The 14335-nt window shown below is 34.9% G+C and overlaps 1 protein-coding gene across 2 annotated transcripts in view; it reads left to right on the top strand.

The window, feature by feature from the left end:
• zgc:110158 overlaps positions 1-13037 on the top strand; it is a 148587-nt gene extending 135550 nt beyond the window's left edge. For both annotated transcript variants that reach the window (NM_001020567.2, NM_001362582.1), the window contains 6 exon segments: positions 617-671; positions 1448-1518; positions 4423-4501; positions 4590-4618; positions 4709-4810; positions 7182-13037. In NM_001020567.2, coding sequence (NP_001018403.1) covers positions 617-671; positions 1448-1518; positions 4423-4501; positions 4590-4618; positions 4709-4810; positions 7182-7211 — 366 coding nt within the window. In that variant the 3' untranslated portion in view covers positions 7212-13037.
• Positions 13038-14335: the final 1298 nt, after the last annotated feature.

The raw sequence follows: 14335 nt of genomic DNA, 5'->3' as shown, positions 1-14335 counted from the left end.
GTGAATTGTGTTGTCTCTGTTAAACAAACAAATTTATTTTGAACTCCTCACGAATGTTTTAAAACTTTAGACAAGCGTTTGTGTATGAAACGAGGAATAAATGATGACAGAATATTAATCTTAGCACGAATGTACTCTTTAGTGCACAAGAGGGCATGTCAGCTTGCTCTGACCTTCATCATCAACACGCTAATCGAAAATAACTCCTCAAAAGCAGCCGGGAGCAATGTTTCAGGCGAACATACTTTAATACCGCCAATTCACAAAGCATTTTACAGATTTATTTTTCCTGCTTTTTCTGGGCTGCCTTTTGCTCAAAGCAAAACTGCATGATTCAGTTTCCCTTTGTAAACTAAAAGCATAACTAAGCACATATTAAAGTTTCTAAATGTATTGATTTTACTTAAGCAATTACCATTCAGCCTAGTTTTGCCTCAAGCATCGCCTCTCTTAAAAGTAAAATATCTGCACATTAGTCAAAGCGGCTTAATGGCTCCCCTGTGCCTTGTGTGTGTGTCTTTGTTTAAATCGGCTAGTTCTCTGAGAGTGCGGCAGGTACTTTTACACACACAGAACAAGCTAAGAATGGCTTTGTGTGTGTTTTTCATTCCCTCAGGGTCCACCAGGAGGAGGCGGTCCACCAGGAACTCCCATAATGCCAAGCCCAGGAGGTAAAGTAACGTTTTCTTGCTCCATTCAGTCATTCATTTTCCTTCATCTTAGTTCTTTATTCATCAGGGGTCACCACAGTGGAATGAACCGCCAATTATTCCAGCATATGTTTTACACCAGGGGGTGCTTAACCCTGTTCCTGGAGATCTCCCTTCCTGCAGAGTTTAGCTCCTACCCTGATCAAACACACCTGAACCAATTAATTAGGACCTGAAAGCCACTTGATAATTACAGGCAGGTGTGTTTAATATGGGTTGCAACTGAAATCTGCAGGAAGGTAGATCTCCAGGAACAGGGTTGGCCAGCCCTGTTTTACACAACGGATGCCCTTCCAGCTGCAACCCAGTCATATTCTAAGGCAAATTTAGTTAATTTAATTCACCTATAGAGCATGTCCATGTATAGCGCACCCTATTTAACACCCTAAACCGAAGCCAATATCACCGCAAGGTTACCTGTGCCTCTTTCTCTGGCAGGAAAACAAAAACATGTGACATCATCGCCATCCCTCCCACTATGTTAATGTAATTCCACTCCACTGTTTGTGATGCGGGAGAGCAGATTATGAGCGTCTCCCTTCTCGTTTCTCTCGCACACACAAGCTATAAATCATTGAAGCGGTACATTTATTATGGTGATTAATCCTGGCCAGCCATGTTCTGTATTGATCTAGTGTGGTGTTGTAGTGCGCTTGGCTATTCCAATATGCTGTGGTCTATTATTTGAGATACGTTTTTTTCTTTGGAGTTAACAGTGGCTTTCTGTTCTTTTGTAGACTCCACAAACTCCAGTGAAAATATCTACACTATGATGAACCCTATTGGACCGGGAGGGAACAGACCCAATGTATGTTTTACCTTGAGCTTTGCTATGTTTAATTTTTCAGGTGTTCTGAAAATACTATTTGGAAGTGGTAAGATGTTTCTGAGGGGGAAACAAAGTGTCCTGTGTTTGGATTTATTTGTTCGGAAATGCAGTAAAAACAGTAATATTGTGAAAGATTTTTCTTTTTTACTATTTAATAGTTGTTTTCTGTTTTAATTAATATAATTTATTATTATAATGGCTGAAAAGTCTTCAGTGTCATGTCATCTCAACAAACATTTTTTATCACTGTTGAAAATGTAAAAAAAAGTCACTACAGAGCATTAATTTAAAATATAAGTATTTTGTTTTGACTGTGAATTTTGTTTAATGTATACTTTATACTATATCTATATATAAAACGTTGCAATAGGTTAATCGCAAGAAGCTGCGAGTGATATGAAATATATATGTATTATTTAATTTCCCCCGCCCAGAGCTATCATAGTCTTACTAGCCAATTGAGTGAGAGTTCTGCCCAGATAGATTTGTGACCGAACTATGCGGAAGACCCACAATAAAAAGAGAAGAAAACAAACAGGAAAGTGCGGACAGATTGGATGATGGTGTCTGCTGCTTTAGAAGCATTAATAAACAAATTAATATCAAAGAAAAACAGCATGTCGGTAATATGGGAATATTTTGCTTTCAAAGTCACAAAAACAGGTCATTTGTAAGAGCTGTCGCAGAATTGTTGCCACGGCTTACAGATTATTGAGCTAAAGCTTGACTACAAAATTAAATCTACATCCAATTGAAGTCAGATTTAATAATTTTTTGAATTTTCAGTATGTCTGATAATATTTTTTCTTCTGGAGAAAGTCTTATTTATTGTATTTTGGCTAGAATAAAAGCAGTTTTAAATTTTTTAAATACCATTTTACGGACAAAATTATTATCCCCTTTAAGCTAAATTTTTTTCCTACAGAACAAACCATCATTATACAATAATTTGCCTAATTACCCTAACCTGCGTAGTTAACCTAATTAACCTAGTTAAGCCTTTAAATGTCATTTTAAGATTTATAGAAGTGTCTTAAAAATATCTAGTCAAATATTATTTACTGTCACATTAAAAATTAGTTTTTTAAGTTTTTAAAACGATTATGTTCAGAAATGTGTTGAAAAAATCTTCTCTCCGTTAAACAGAAATTGGGGGAAAAAATAAAGAGGAGGGCTAATAATTCTGACTTTTAACTGTATATATAAATAGATGGTTTTACTAACGGTGTTACTTTTTTCAGTAACAAGTAATCAATTGAATTACTCTTTTCCCCGTTACAGTGCCACTGCTGTTACTGACAATAAAATGCACATTACTATAATCGAGAACACTAAAGTGGTTTTCATAAGAGCAGCGTCTCTCTCCAGCCATAGGACCTCTCTTTCTGGGGCTGGGGTGGGAAACATAACCAACCGGTGATGATGATTGGTGTATCTGTTGTTGTAGTGTAACTGAGAACATGATGATTGGTTTAAATAGAATACATTTCCATCATTTGCCAATCGGAGACAGAGTAGGATAGGCATTAACACACACACACCAGTGACCAGGAGTCAGAATAATGGAAAATCCAACAAATTCAATGGTAGTGTTTTCAAATGGTAAATATAAGCACTACTTTTCCATAGTTGAGGTGAAAGGCAAGAATTTTTATGTATGGTGCAACTTATGCGTCGGTGACAAGAATTCTATTCAAATTAAGCACCTCAAGTCGTTACATTAGTGGCTACACAGGTGATAACTGCTACGAAAGGATGAGACAAAGCCACGTCATTAAAGCAACTAAAACTTGACTTTTCTCCACTGCTCTCCATCACTTATTACTCAGACAAAATAAAATAAAATAATGTCTTTAAGTTCTAAACCATCTATTGTCTTTTATTGTGCTTAACTATAGTAATGATACTATTTATAATATGTTGAATTTGATAGTTGTCTTTCACATTGTTCCACAACAACATTAAAATAGTGTAGATTAGTGTACAATATTTCATATTTAAGTTTTTTTTTAAGTAACACAATAGTTACTTTCCATGGTAGTTTTATAATCATTATATTATATTAATTATATTATATTATATTATATTATATTATATTATATTATATTATATTATATTATATTATATTATATTATATTATATTATATTATATTATATTATCATAATTATGTAACTCAGTTACTAACTGAAGTTAACTGTAACTAATTACTATTTTAAAGGAACATGCCCAACAGTATATATTATTAATATTACTGAATGTTTTTAATGAGCAAAAAACTGTCAGTCATACAGTCACATATATATCACTGACTGTTTTTGACACATCTAATGTATTTGCAAATTCACAGCTAAAGTTTGATTTCCAGACATGTTATGTATGATTTATTATACAACTCTTTTGACTACTTGATTCTGGTTAATTGTGACATTCAGCAGTCAAACATTTGTGTATTATCTCTAGCTGTGCTCTTTTCTGTAGTGCTAGCTCTCACATCACATCATGGTCTCTTTCTCCTTACATAATGCTGCAATTTGAACTCGAATCAATATTTAATGTCCAGTTATTTATTTATCTGCCAAGGAGTCATATAGTAAGTTTCATAATGTTCCGTCAGAGATAAAACCCTGGGATACAAAAGAAACCCCCTTAGTGGGATTTAGGACCTGCCTGGATTTGTTTGTAATAAAGTGATGCCTGATTGTACATTATGCTTTACTTGTATTAATCCTAGATGTCACATTATGATTGTTGTTTTCATATAAACAAATACCTTTGGATGAATCAAAGGGGACTTTTTACTCTTTTAAATTGTATTGCATAATAGTCTGAAATGACTAGATGTGGCGTGGTTGGTTGAATAAGATTGTTTTTATGTTTCTTAGTTCCCTATGGGTCCTGGTCCAGATGGCCCAATGGGCGGCATGGGTGGCATGGAACCTCACCATATGAACGGATCGTTAGGTAAGCGTTAAATCCACATTTCGCTACATCATAATAATACTTTATATAATCATACACCTATATACTGAATTTATTTGATCTATTTCAGGCTCTGGTGACATGGATGGGTTGCCAAAGGTAAGAAAGGTTTACATAGTCAGCATTAATTTATGTATGTTTTCACATTTTATCCTCAATTGTCTTATCCTCACATCGCTTTTGCTGCAGAACTCGCCCAACAACATGGCAGGCATGAACAACCCACCCGGCACACCGCGGGATGACGGAGAAATGGGAGGCAACTTCCTCAACCCATTCCAAAGTGAAAGTGTGAGTAAATTCTGACCCGATCCCAGAGACCTGCCGTTCCCTTCACCTTCCAACCATATACACTACTGTTCAAACATTTGGGGTCACTCCATGCTTGAATACTTAAACGTCCCATGGAAATAAAATACATTTTTTAGATGTTAGTTTCAGGATATCTATTAGCTAGTGGGCTCCAAAACAATACCAAAAGTTGCGTTTCGAAAATATAAGTCTGCTATAAACATGCAAAGCTTGTACTTTGTCACTTCTGACTAAAATAGATCAATGATTTTTTTTTCACGGTACCTCTTTAGTTTCTTATCAAATCTTGACCTATCAAAAGCTCTCTAGTATTTGGCATGCCCCGCCCCATTTCAACACACTTTTCATTTGATGCACTTGAGCTCAAACACTCTCACTGGCAGAGCTGTGATAAAAATGAAACGCCATTTGCTGTTTTTTTTTTAAAGGGGAGGAGCTACTCTATGTCCCGCCCTCTTGTCATTTTTCAGTAGAGATTACGTCAAACATTGAATCAAAAATGCGTATTTCAATGCACTTCACGGGAACTTTAATTAGGAAAGGACACGTAAATTGATCAGCATTAGAAGTAAAAACTTTTATTGCCTTTCTCCACATTACTTTATACTTGTTTATTTAAAGCTAAGCAGATAAATATTAATTCTGTGTACTTTTCATCAAAAGTTTTTAGATTAAACATGGGTTTTTAATCAAAAGGGGAAATAGTTATTAACACTTTTGAGATCAGATTAGCTCTGTCGCCCCAAAGCAAAAAGGTCTCTGGTCGCTGGAGTCCCAGCCGGACCAGTTGGCATTTCTGTGTGGAGTTTGCATGTTCTCCCCATGTTCGTGTGAGTTTCCTCCGGGTGCTCCAGTTTCCCCTTCAGTCCAAAGGCATACAGTATAGGTGAATTGGGTAAACAAAATTGGCCGCAGTGTTTGAGTGCAAATGTGAATGTGAGATTGTATGAGTATTTCCCAGTACTGAGTTGCGGCTGGAAGGGCATTCGCTGCATAAAACTTATGCTGGAATAGTTGGCAGTTCATTCTGCTGTGGCGACCCCTGATAAATAAGGGACTATTCATTAATAAAATTCATCAAAAAAGTTATGTTAAAAAAATAAAGCATATGCAAAAACCCCAACGGGAAATTCAAGAGTTCACAATAACTCATAAATTCTCTTAACTCATGATTTACAAAAAGCTTGTTTGGCATGCTGTCCCGGGAGAGGGCCCTAATTACATTTTTCTTGCAGTAACTGTAGCAGATTTTGGTTACAATTATTTTGTAATAAAAATTATGTAACAATCACGTTCAACTTTCTGTGTTTTTAATCTTGGCTTCCACTAAAAAAAAAAAAAAAAAATATATATATATATATATATATATATATATATATATATATATATATATATATATATATATATATAGTATATCTCCTACAGACCCCAAATCTTTGAGCAGTGGTGTAGATCTGCCCAGCAGGCACTCAGAAGGCCCCATCTAGTGGACATAAAATGTATAACAGACCAGAACATCAAATATGTACAGTATATAAAAAAAGAGAGAGATTGAAAAACATTTGATTTATAAGTGTTAATGATTCAGTCCAAGAGTGAGTGCTGGAATGGCTTTTATTATAAAAGACCAGCAGTTTTCCGGACAGACACTTAGGTCTTTTATCTTGAAGTTGTCTGTCTTGGTTTACTGCTTTGTCGACAAAATCACGCATCTTGCTGTATTTTGAGATTTTACATGGACATCAGTAATCAAATAAATTGTCTTAATTTAAATAAGACAATAAGTTTATATGAGTTACTTTTTGAATGTTCCTTTCATGATCCCGTTTTACATAGATTAATGTCATTGCGTCACTGCGCTTTCCACATTTCCTCTGGAGTTTCATGTAATTTTGTGTGTTTCATTTTTAATTTGTCGACTTTAATTGCAGTTTGGCACGTTCACTTTCATTCATGATTATTTTATGCAGAAAAAGCGAGTTTGAACTGCTGGAAATGTGTAGTTTTATTGTAATTTGATATTGGCACGCCGTATGGGAGAAAAAAACTCTGCATGTCAGGATGCACATGTCTGTTGTCCTTCATTGACTCTTTGGGTCAAAGAATAGTGTCAATCACCCGTGTGTGAATAGTCCATCCTGTCGACTATCGATTATGATCTTAATGGCATTAAATGCATTAAAAATCGCTGTTTACATGGTAGAATCTTGATCAGAGTATTGTCTTAATCATAGTAAATGGGATTATTGGTGTCCATGTCAACATACTCAGTGATGACACAACCATCTTGTATTTGCTCTGTGTGGAGTTCTCACCTCCCTCTATATACCCTCCCTTTCTCTCTTTCCAGTATTCACCCAACATGACGATGAGTGTGTGATTTCATCTGATATCATTTTATTTGGGCTTTTCTTTTTCGTTTCGTTTTCAAACCTCCTCCGACTGCCCCCATTCCTTTTTAACCTCGCCCCCTCTCGCCACCCGACCCCCGGCACCCTCTGCCCATCGGATCCCTGGCCTTTTCTGCACAGCCTTCTGGGACGTCCCACGAGCAGAGGACTCACATGAAAGTGGCCCATCCCGGCTTGTGCAAAATGGCCAGCGGCAACAGGAAACAGCCCCAGAGCCACAGAAAGAGCTTGTTGACTGAATCTCCCTGCCTCCCGGACTTCCTCCCTAGTTCAGGACACTAACAGGGCTGAACACACACAGGAAGGCAGGTGTATGTGTGTGTGTATGTGTGTGTGTGTATATGTGTGTGTGTATGTTTGAGCAGTTTCACCGGGCTGCTCGCTGTATGATCTTTACGAACTCACTCCACTTTTTTTGATTCATTTTTTTTTAAATCTTGAGCGGATGCAGTCGTTTTTACAGTGGGAAATATCTGCACCTTTTTTTCCTCCATTTTATCGTGTAAATGCAAGAGGAAGCTCGTCACGTTGGGTTCGGCAATGAACTTTTTCATTATTCTGTGTATGTATTGTATTATTATCAATTGATGATTTAATTTTTATTTGAATAATATTGTAATGATGATTATTGGTTAGGTTTTGATTGTTTTTTTCTGAAAGGGGCACATTGTATGTAAACCATAAATTTGACAGAAAAAGCACACATCCATAATGCACAAAAACGTGTCATGGCTTCTGCTGGAAGTCTGCGCTACGTTTTGGGTTTGCTGTGAAATCTTACCTCCCGCTGATTAAAAAGGTATCTTTTATTCTATGTCTGTGTACAGGAAATGTACAGTAGTTTTATTGTCGCTGTTGAGTAAAAACCAGCAGTGACTTTAACCTCTTCAGACCAGCCTGCGTCTCAAAAAACAAACAAACACGTTTTCCAGTCTAAAACAATCTGTCGACAGGAAGTGATGTCATACTAGAGTCGAAAACGTGGAGTAGATCTTGTCTGCGGACTGTAAAGTGGAAGCATAACATGAAGGGGCATAACTTGTAGTAAGTTAAAGGTGTAACTTGAAGTTATTAAGACCCAAATGTCAAAACTGTTATCGGCCAGATGGCGCTTTACATCAGTTATTAATGTCTACACCTACTCCACACCTAAACCCAACAATCAGAGTTATTAACGTCTACACCCTCCCCAAACCTAAACCCAACCATCATCATTATTAACATCTACACTTAGCCCAACCCATAACCCAACCATCATTGTTATTGACGTCTACACCATCCCCAACTCTAAACCCAACCATCATCAATATTAACGTCTACCCCTCCCCTAACCTAAACCCAACCATCAGTTATTAACGTCTACACCTACCCCAACACTTAACCCAACCATCACAGCTATTAATGTTTACACCTTTCAAAAACTTAAACCCAACCATCATCATTATTCATGTCTACACCTCTCCCAAACCTAAACCCAGCCATCATCGTTATTAACGTCTCTACCTCCCCAACCCTAAATCAAACTGTCATCGTTATTAATGTCTACACCTTCCGCAAACCAAAACCCAACCATCATGGTTATTAAAGTCTACACCTCCCCAAACCTAAACCCAACCTTCATGGTTATTAAAGTCTACACCTCCCCAAACCTAAACCCAACCATCATGGTTATTAAAGTCTACACCTCCCCAAACCTAAACCCAACCATCATGGTTATTAAAGTCTACACCTCCCCAAACCTAAACCCAACCATCATAGCGAGTTGAGAGACTTTCATACTTGAAGCACTCGCCATTGTACTGTTATTTGCAACAACAGGGGGCGACGCCGAGTGGGCTAACTGTCATGACAAAACGGATGAAGAAGTCAGTGAGTTGCATGGTGGAGTTGCTAAATGAATGAATATGAAAATAAATATTAAATGACTTGGTTGTGGATGAATTTGCAGAAAACTCATGAAAACATTTGGTGAAAAGGTTCTCTGATAAGCATTTCCGCCATCTTGCCAACAACTCATTGTGACATCTTGCATGGTTCAATTGGATCTCGATAACTGCAAGTTACGCCTCTAACTTACTACAAAATACGCCCCTTCATGTTACTCCCCTGAATAGCTATTCGCAGACAGATGAGAACATGCTGTTATACATTGAACTAGTCCTAAACTTGACTCAAACACAGACTCGCCGCGATCGCAACTTATTTATTTGTTGTTTTTATTCATGAATGGATTTCTTGTGCACAACGTCTCGCATGCAACCCATCAGGACATACTGTACACATGTAAATATGCCAGTCTGAGATACCTCTTGAAAGATTTGTATCGTTCTGTTCCTCATGCTATTCCTTCTGCATGAATCTGAACAGGGGCGCTTCTAGTCACATGACATTTCAACTGAGGTTCCTGTTGACCCGGTGCTCATCATACTGGATATAGTTTCAGGTGTTGAAATGGAGTCCACCTCCTTAAGCACATTTTGTTAATTACGTGTTCTATATTACACCAAAAACAATAGATAGCAGCGCTTTTTAAATGGTGATGGGTCAGTAATGTGGAGTACTGTTTGAGAGCTGCATATTCCTGACAACCAGTGTTTTATAATATACATTTCATATGACTATGTGTTGCGTATTCTAAACGTATGGAGTGTGCAAAAATGAAAATTCCGTCATCATTATTTTCCATTGCAATTTTTGTTTATGCAGTGGGAATGGAAGATATTGATTATGACTTTACAGCATGTCCCAACAACATGTGATAAAAGCTATTTTTACCATTTTAAAATGAGTTTTTGTCCTAACCATCTGCGAAGGCAAATTTATTTCTATGTATAGTAGTTTCTATTTCTGTGACGTCGCCACAGGAACAACAGCATAAACTACTATGAAAATGATCACCTCAGGTGCAGGTTATGGGCTTTATTCAGTGTTAAATAACACCAGTATGAGTCTAAATGCGACAACAGACAGTTTACCTCCGATTTTAAAATAAAATAACTAGCAAACTCATAAACTTAAACGTTAGAGCTGTAACTTAGTGCAAGCCAACAACATCAATCGCTCAGCATGCACTTTAATAATGTTAATAATGAGGTTTAATATGTATTAATTCGATTATAAACCTGTCCTTTTTTAATGGCAGTGCACTATTCTGTGCTTCTCAATGGCTGGTATTTAAATGTTTCTGTTGTTTCCTGACAAACTTTTTGTCGCTGGAATCTTGTCACTTCACATGTTGTTAGGACACGATGTTATGATGCTAAATCTAATGAAATTAAGCAAATTCCAGACACATTCTTGATGATCTTATTAAACAAGATATTTTATAGAATGTTGAAAGTCAGTGGGAACCAAAACTATGGACATCAACATTCTTCAAAGTATCTTATTTTATGTTTTAAAAAAAAGTCATACAGATTTGGAGATTAAATGATGACAGATTTTTTTTTTTTTTTTTTTTTGTCTGTGGACGATCTTATTAAACAAGATATTTTATAGAATTTTGAAAGCCAGTGGGAACCAAAACTTTGTACATCAACATTCTTCAAAGTATCTTATTTTATGTTTTTGAGGACAAAATGCATGCAAATTTAGAATTACAAAAGGAAGATTAAACAATGACCAATCTTTTTCTTTCATTGGATTATCTTATTAAACAAGATATTTTATAGATTGTTGAATGTCAGTGGGAACCAAAACTTTGTATATTTACATTCTTCAAAGTATCTTATCATATGTTCTAGAGAAGAAAAAAAAGTCAATTTGGAATTACACAAGGAAGATTAAACAATGGCAGAATTTTTATTTTTCAGTGGACTATCCTAGTAAACAATATATTGTATTGAATGTTGAAAGTCAATGGGAACCAAAACTTTGTATATCAACATTCTTCAAAGTGTCTTATTTTGTTCTAAAGAAAAAAGTGTCATACAGATTTGGAGATTAAACGATGACAGAGTTTTTCTTTTTCAGTGGACTATCTTATTAAACAAGGTATTTTATAGAATATTAAAAGTCAGTAGAAAACTATGAACATCAACATGCTTCAAAATATCTTATTTTATGTTCTAGCGGTAAAAAAGTCGTGCAAATGTGGAATTACACAAGGAAGAATAAACGATGGCAGAACTTTTTATTTTGAGTGGAATATCCTTGTAAACAAGATATTTTATAAAATGTTGAAAGTCAATGGGAACCAAAACTCTGGACATCAACATTCTTCAAAGCATCTTACTTTATGTTCTAAAGAAGAAAATTTCATCCAGATTTGGAGATTAAACCATGACAGAATTTTTATTTTTGGGTGGACCATACTAGTAAACAAGATATTTTATAAAATGTTGAAAGTCAATGGGAACCCAAACTATGGACATCAACATTTTTCAAAGTATCTTATTTTATGTTCTAAACAAAAAAAAAAAAAAATGCATTAAAAGATGACAGCATTTTTATTTTTCAGTGCACTATCCCTTTAAACAAAATGTGTTTTTGGAAATCTCCATGAAATGGTTATTAGAGGGTCAAAAGGAACCGGTAAATATCAGAGCTAAATGCTAAAATCCTCCTGCTGATTACATAAACACACACACACAGACACACACACAGCACCTATTTTTAAGTTCTCCACATCTCGACGACACGATGTACACAGAGAGTCACACATTTATACAGCGTCTATCTTATTTTATTACTTTGTTTGTTTGTAAATACTGTAAAATGCATTTTGATATCATTGACATGTTTTGATATTTCAGTCACTACCAATGAATACTACGAGATATTGGGGTTACGCGGAAAAAAAAAAGGCAAAAAATATATATGTAAAGCAAAAGAACCCGTGTTTGTAGTTAAAAGAGTCGCCATTCTCTGTCCTTGACTCTGTTCCACTGTACAGATGTACTAAATCATGCAAATGTAAAGATTTTTGTCAGCCTCTACTTAGTAAAATGACGTCATGTTTTCGGAGAACAGGAAAGTAAGCGGTACCGTTCGCTCCACAGGAGGATGTTTATGCGGAGGGCGAAAGCCTCACGATGCTTTCCTCACTTTGCACTTTCCAAACAGCAGCCCGCATTTTAATGTATATGGACATACAAGAACACAGCAAGTCGTCTCTTCGTGTGCTAAAGGGACCACGCATCGCAGACTTTACTATGAAGGATTTTTATCTATTTAAATTTTAAAAAACAAACAAACAAACAAAAAAAAAAGCTTGGAGGAAGGATGTTTAAAAAAATAAATAAATAATGGAGGGTTGTGTCCTTCCTGTTCTCTTGAGATAGTGTTTTATAGGTTGCGGTCTCTTCTCCTCGGCCAGTCCTCTGTATGTAAACCACTCACGTTGTTGGCCATTTCTGTAATTCTATTGTGACGCTGTACGATACTGTAATATTAGCGTGGAGATGAGGTGCGGAACAAGAAAGAAAAAAAAACTCCTTCACCGATGTTCTTTCTGCCGAACGAAATACAGTATTGAGTATAAAGCAGTCTGTCTCCTGGGTTTGCTTTGTATTTCATGTTTAGGGTAGTTTGGATCCTTGTCTTAGGGACTCTTTCTGTCTTGTGTAGTAAATTAAGATGTTCTTTGTATGTTTCTTTATATTGTAAAGTTTCTTTTAGATTTCAAAGTTGCTTAAAAAATGAAAAAACAAAAAGTGCTTCGATAATGTATTTTTTTCTCTCTCTTTCTCTTTGGTTTCTTTTTCATGAAATTGTTGCATATTTTATTTTGCTTGTCCCTTTGTTGTAGATACAAATTTAAGACTAATAAAATAACATAACCCCTTTTACCAAGACTTCCTGCTCTCCCAGCTCTTAATTTATTATTAAAATTATCGATTTTGAACATGCCTGTGCTCCTCCTGTGAGTACTGTTCACGTCACCTTCTGTGGTTCACTGTTTTCATTTTTTGTTATTTTTCTTGTGCATGTCTATGAAAGAAGTCACTTATTCTGCATTTAGTTGATCAAAAATAAAGTAAACACAGTAATATTATTAAATGCTGTAGTAACATTTAACAATATTATTATTTATTATTCATATTTATTTATGCTTACTCTGCATTTAGTTGATCACAATAAAGTAAACACAGTAATATTGTTAAATGTTGTAGTAACAAAAGAACAAATAAATGATAATATTGGTAAATGTTATTAATATTTATGCTTACTCTGCATTTAGTTGATCAAAACAAAGTAAAATAGTAATATTGTTAAATGTTGTAATAACAAAAGAAATAATAAATGAGACTTATTGTTAAATGTTATTCTTATTTATGCTTATTCTGCATTTAGTTGATCAAAAATAAAGTAAAAATAATATTGTTAAATGTTGTAATAACATTTAACAATTGTATTATTTATTCTTTCTTTTGTTGTTCATATTTATGCTTATTCTGCATTTAGTTGATGAAAAAAAAAGTAAAATAGTAATACTGGTAAATTTTGTAATAGCATTCAACAATTTTATGATTTTTATTCATATTTATTTCTGCTTTTTCTGCATTTAGTTAATCAAAATTAAAATAAATATTTTTGATCAGCTAAATGCAGAAAAAGAGACTTTTTTTCTTAAACAAAAAAATAAAGAAATTTGTTTTAATTTATTTTCAAATGTAATGTGTTCAGCAGAAATGACTCCTATGTTCCCGATATGCTGATTGCTGATGATATGCTGCTTTCGATTTTTTTTTTCCCCAGTATAAGAACGTTATGCTGAAAATTTTTGTCAACTTAATTTGATTACGATTCTTCGTTTGATACTATAAAAATGTCTTCACTATCAAATTTGAAAAGGTAAATTAAGTTTAAAACAACGACAACAACAAATGATTATGTAATATTAATTGCATGAATAAATGATTAATTAGGGTGCAATATAATAATAATCATACCCTCTGGTATATTTTGTGGTGTCACAGAATACACTGTATAGGATAATAAACATAGGATATTAGGTATTATAGATAGAAAGATAGTTAATGATATATGGTAATATGGTAATAGAGTAAGAGAGCACAATATTACACGTCATTATGGATATGCAGACAGAAACAAATACCAGCATCTTGAGAAAGTTGCAATCTTTAAAGTA

This window comes from Danio rerio, chromosome 2, assembly GCF_049306965.1.
Source record: "Danio rerio strain Tuebingen ecotype United States chromosome 2, GRCz12tu, whole genome shotgun sequence".
Taxonomy (NCBI): Eukaryota; Metazoa; Chordata; class Actinopteri; order Cypriniformes; family Danionidae; genus Danio; species Danio rerio.
The sequence above is the reverse complement of the archived record's forward strand: the minus strand, read 5'-3'. Positions and strand labels throughout refer to the sequence as shown.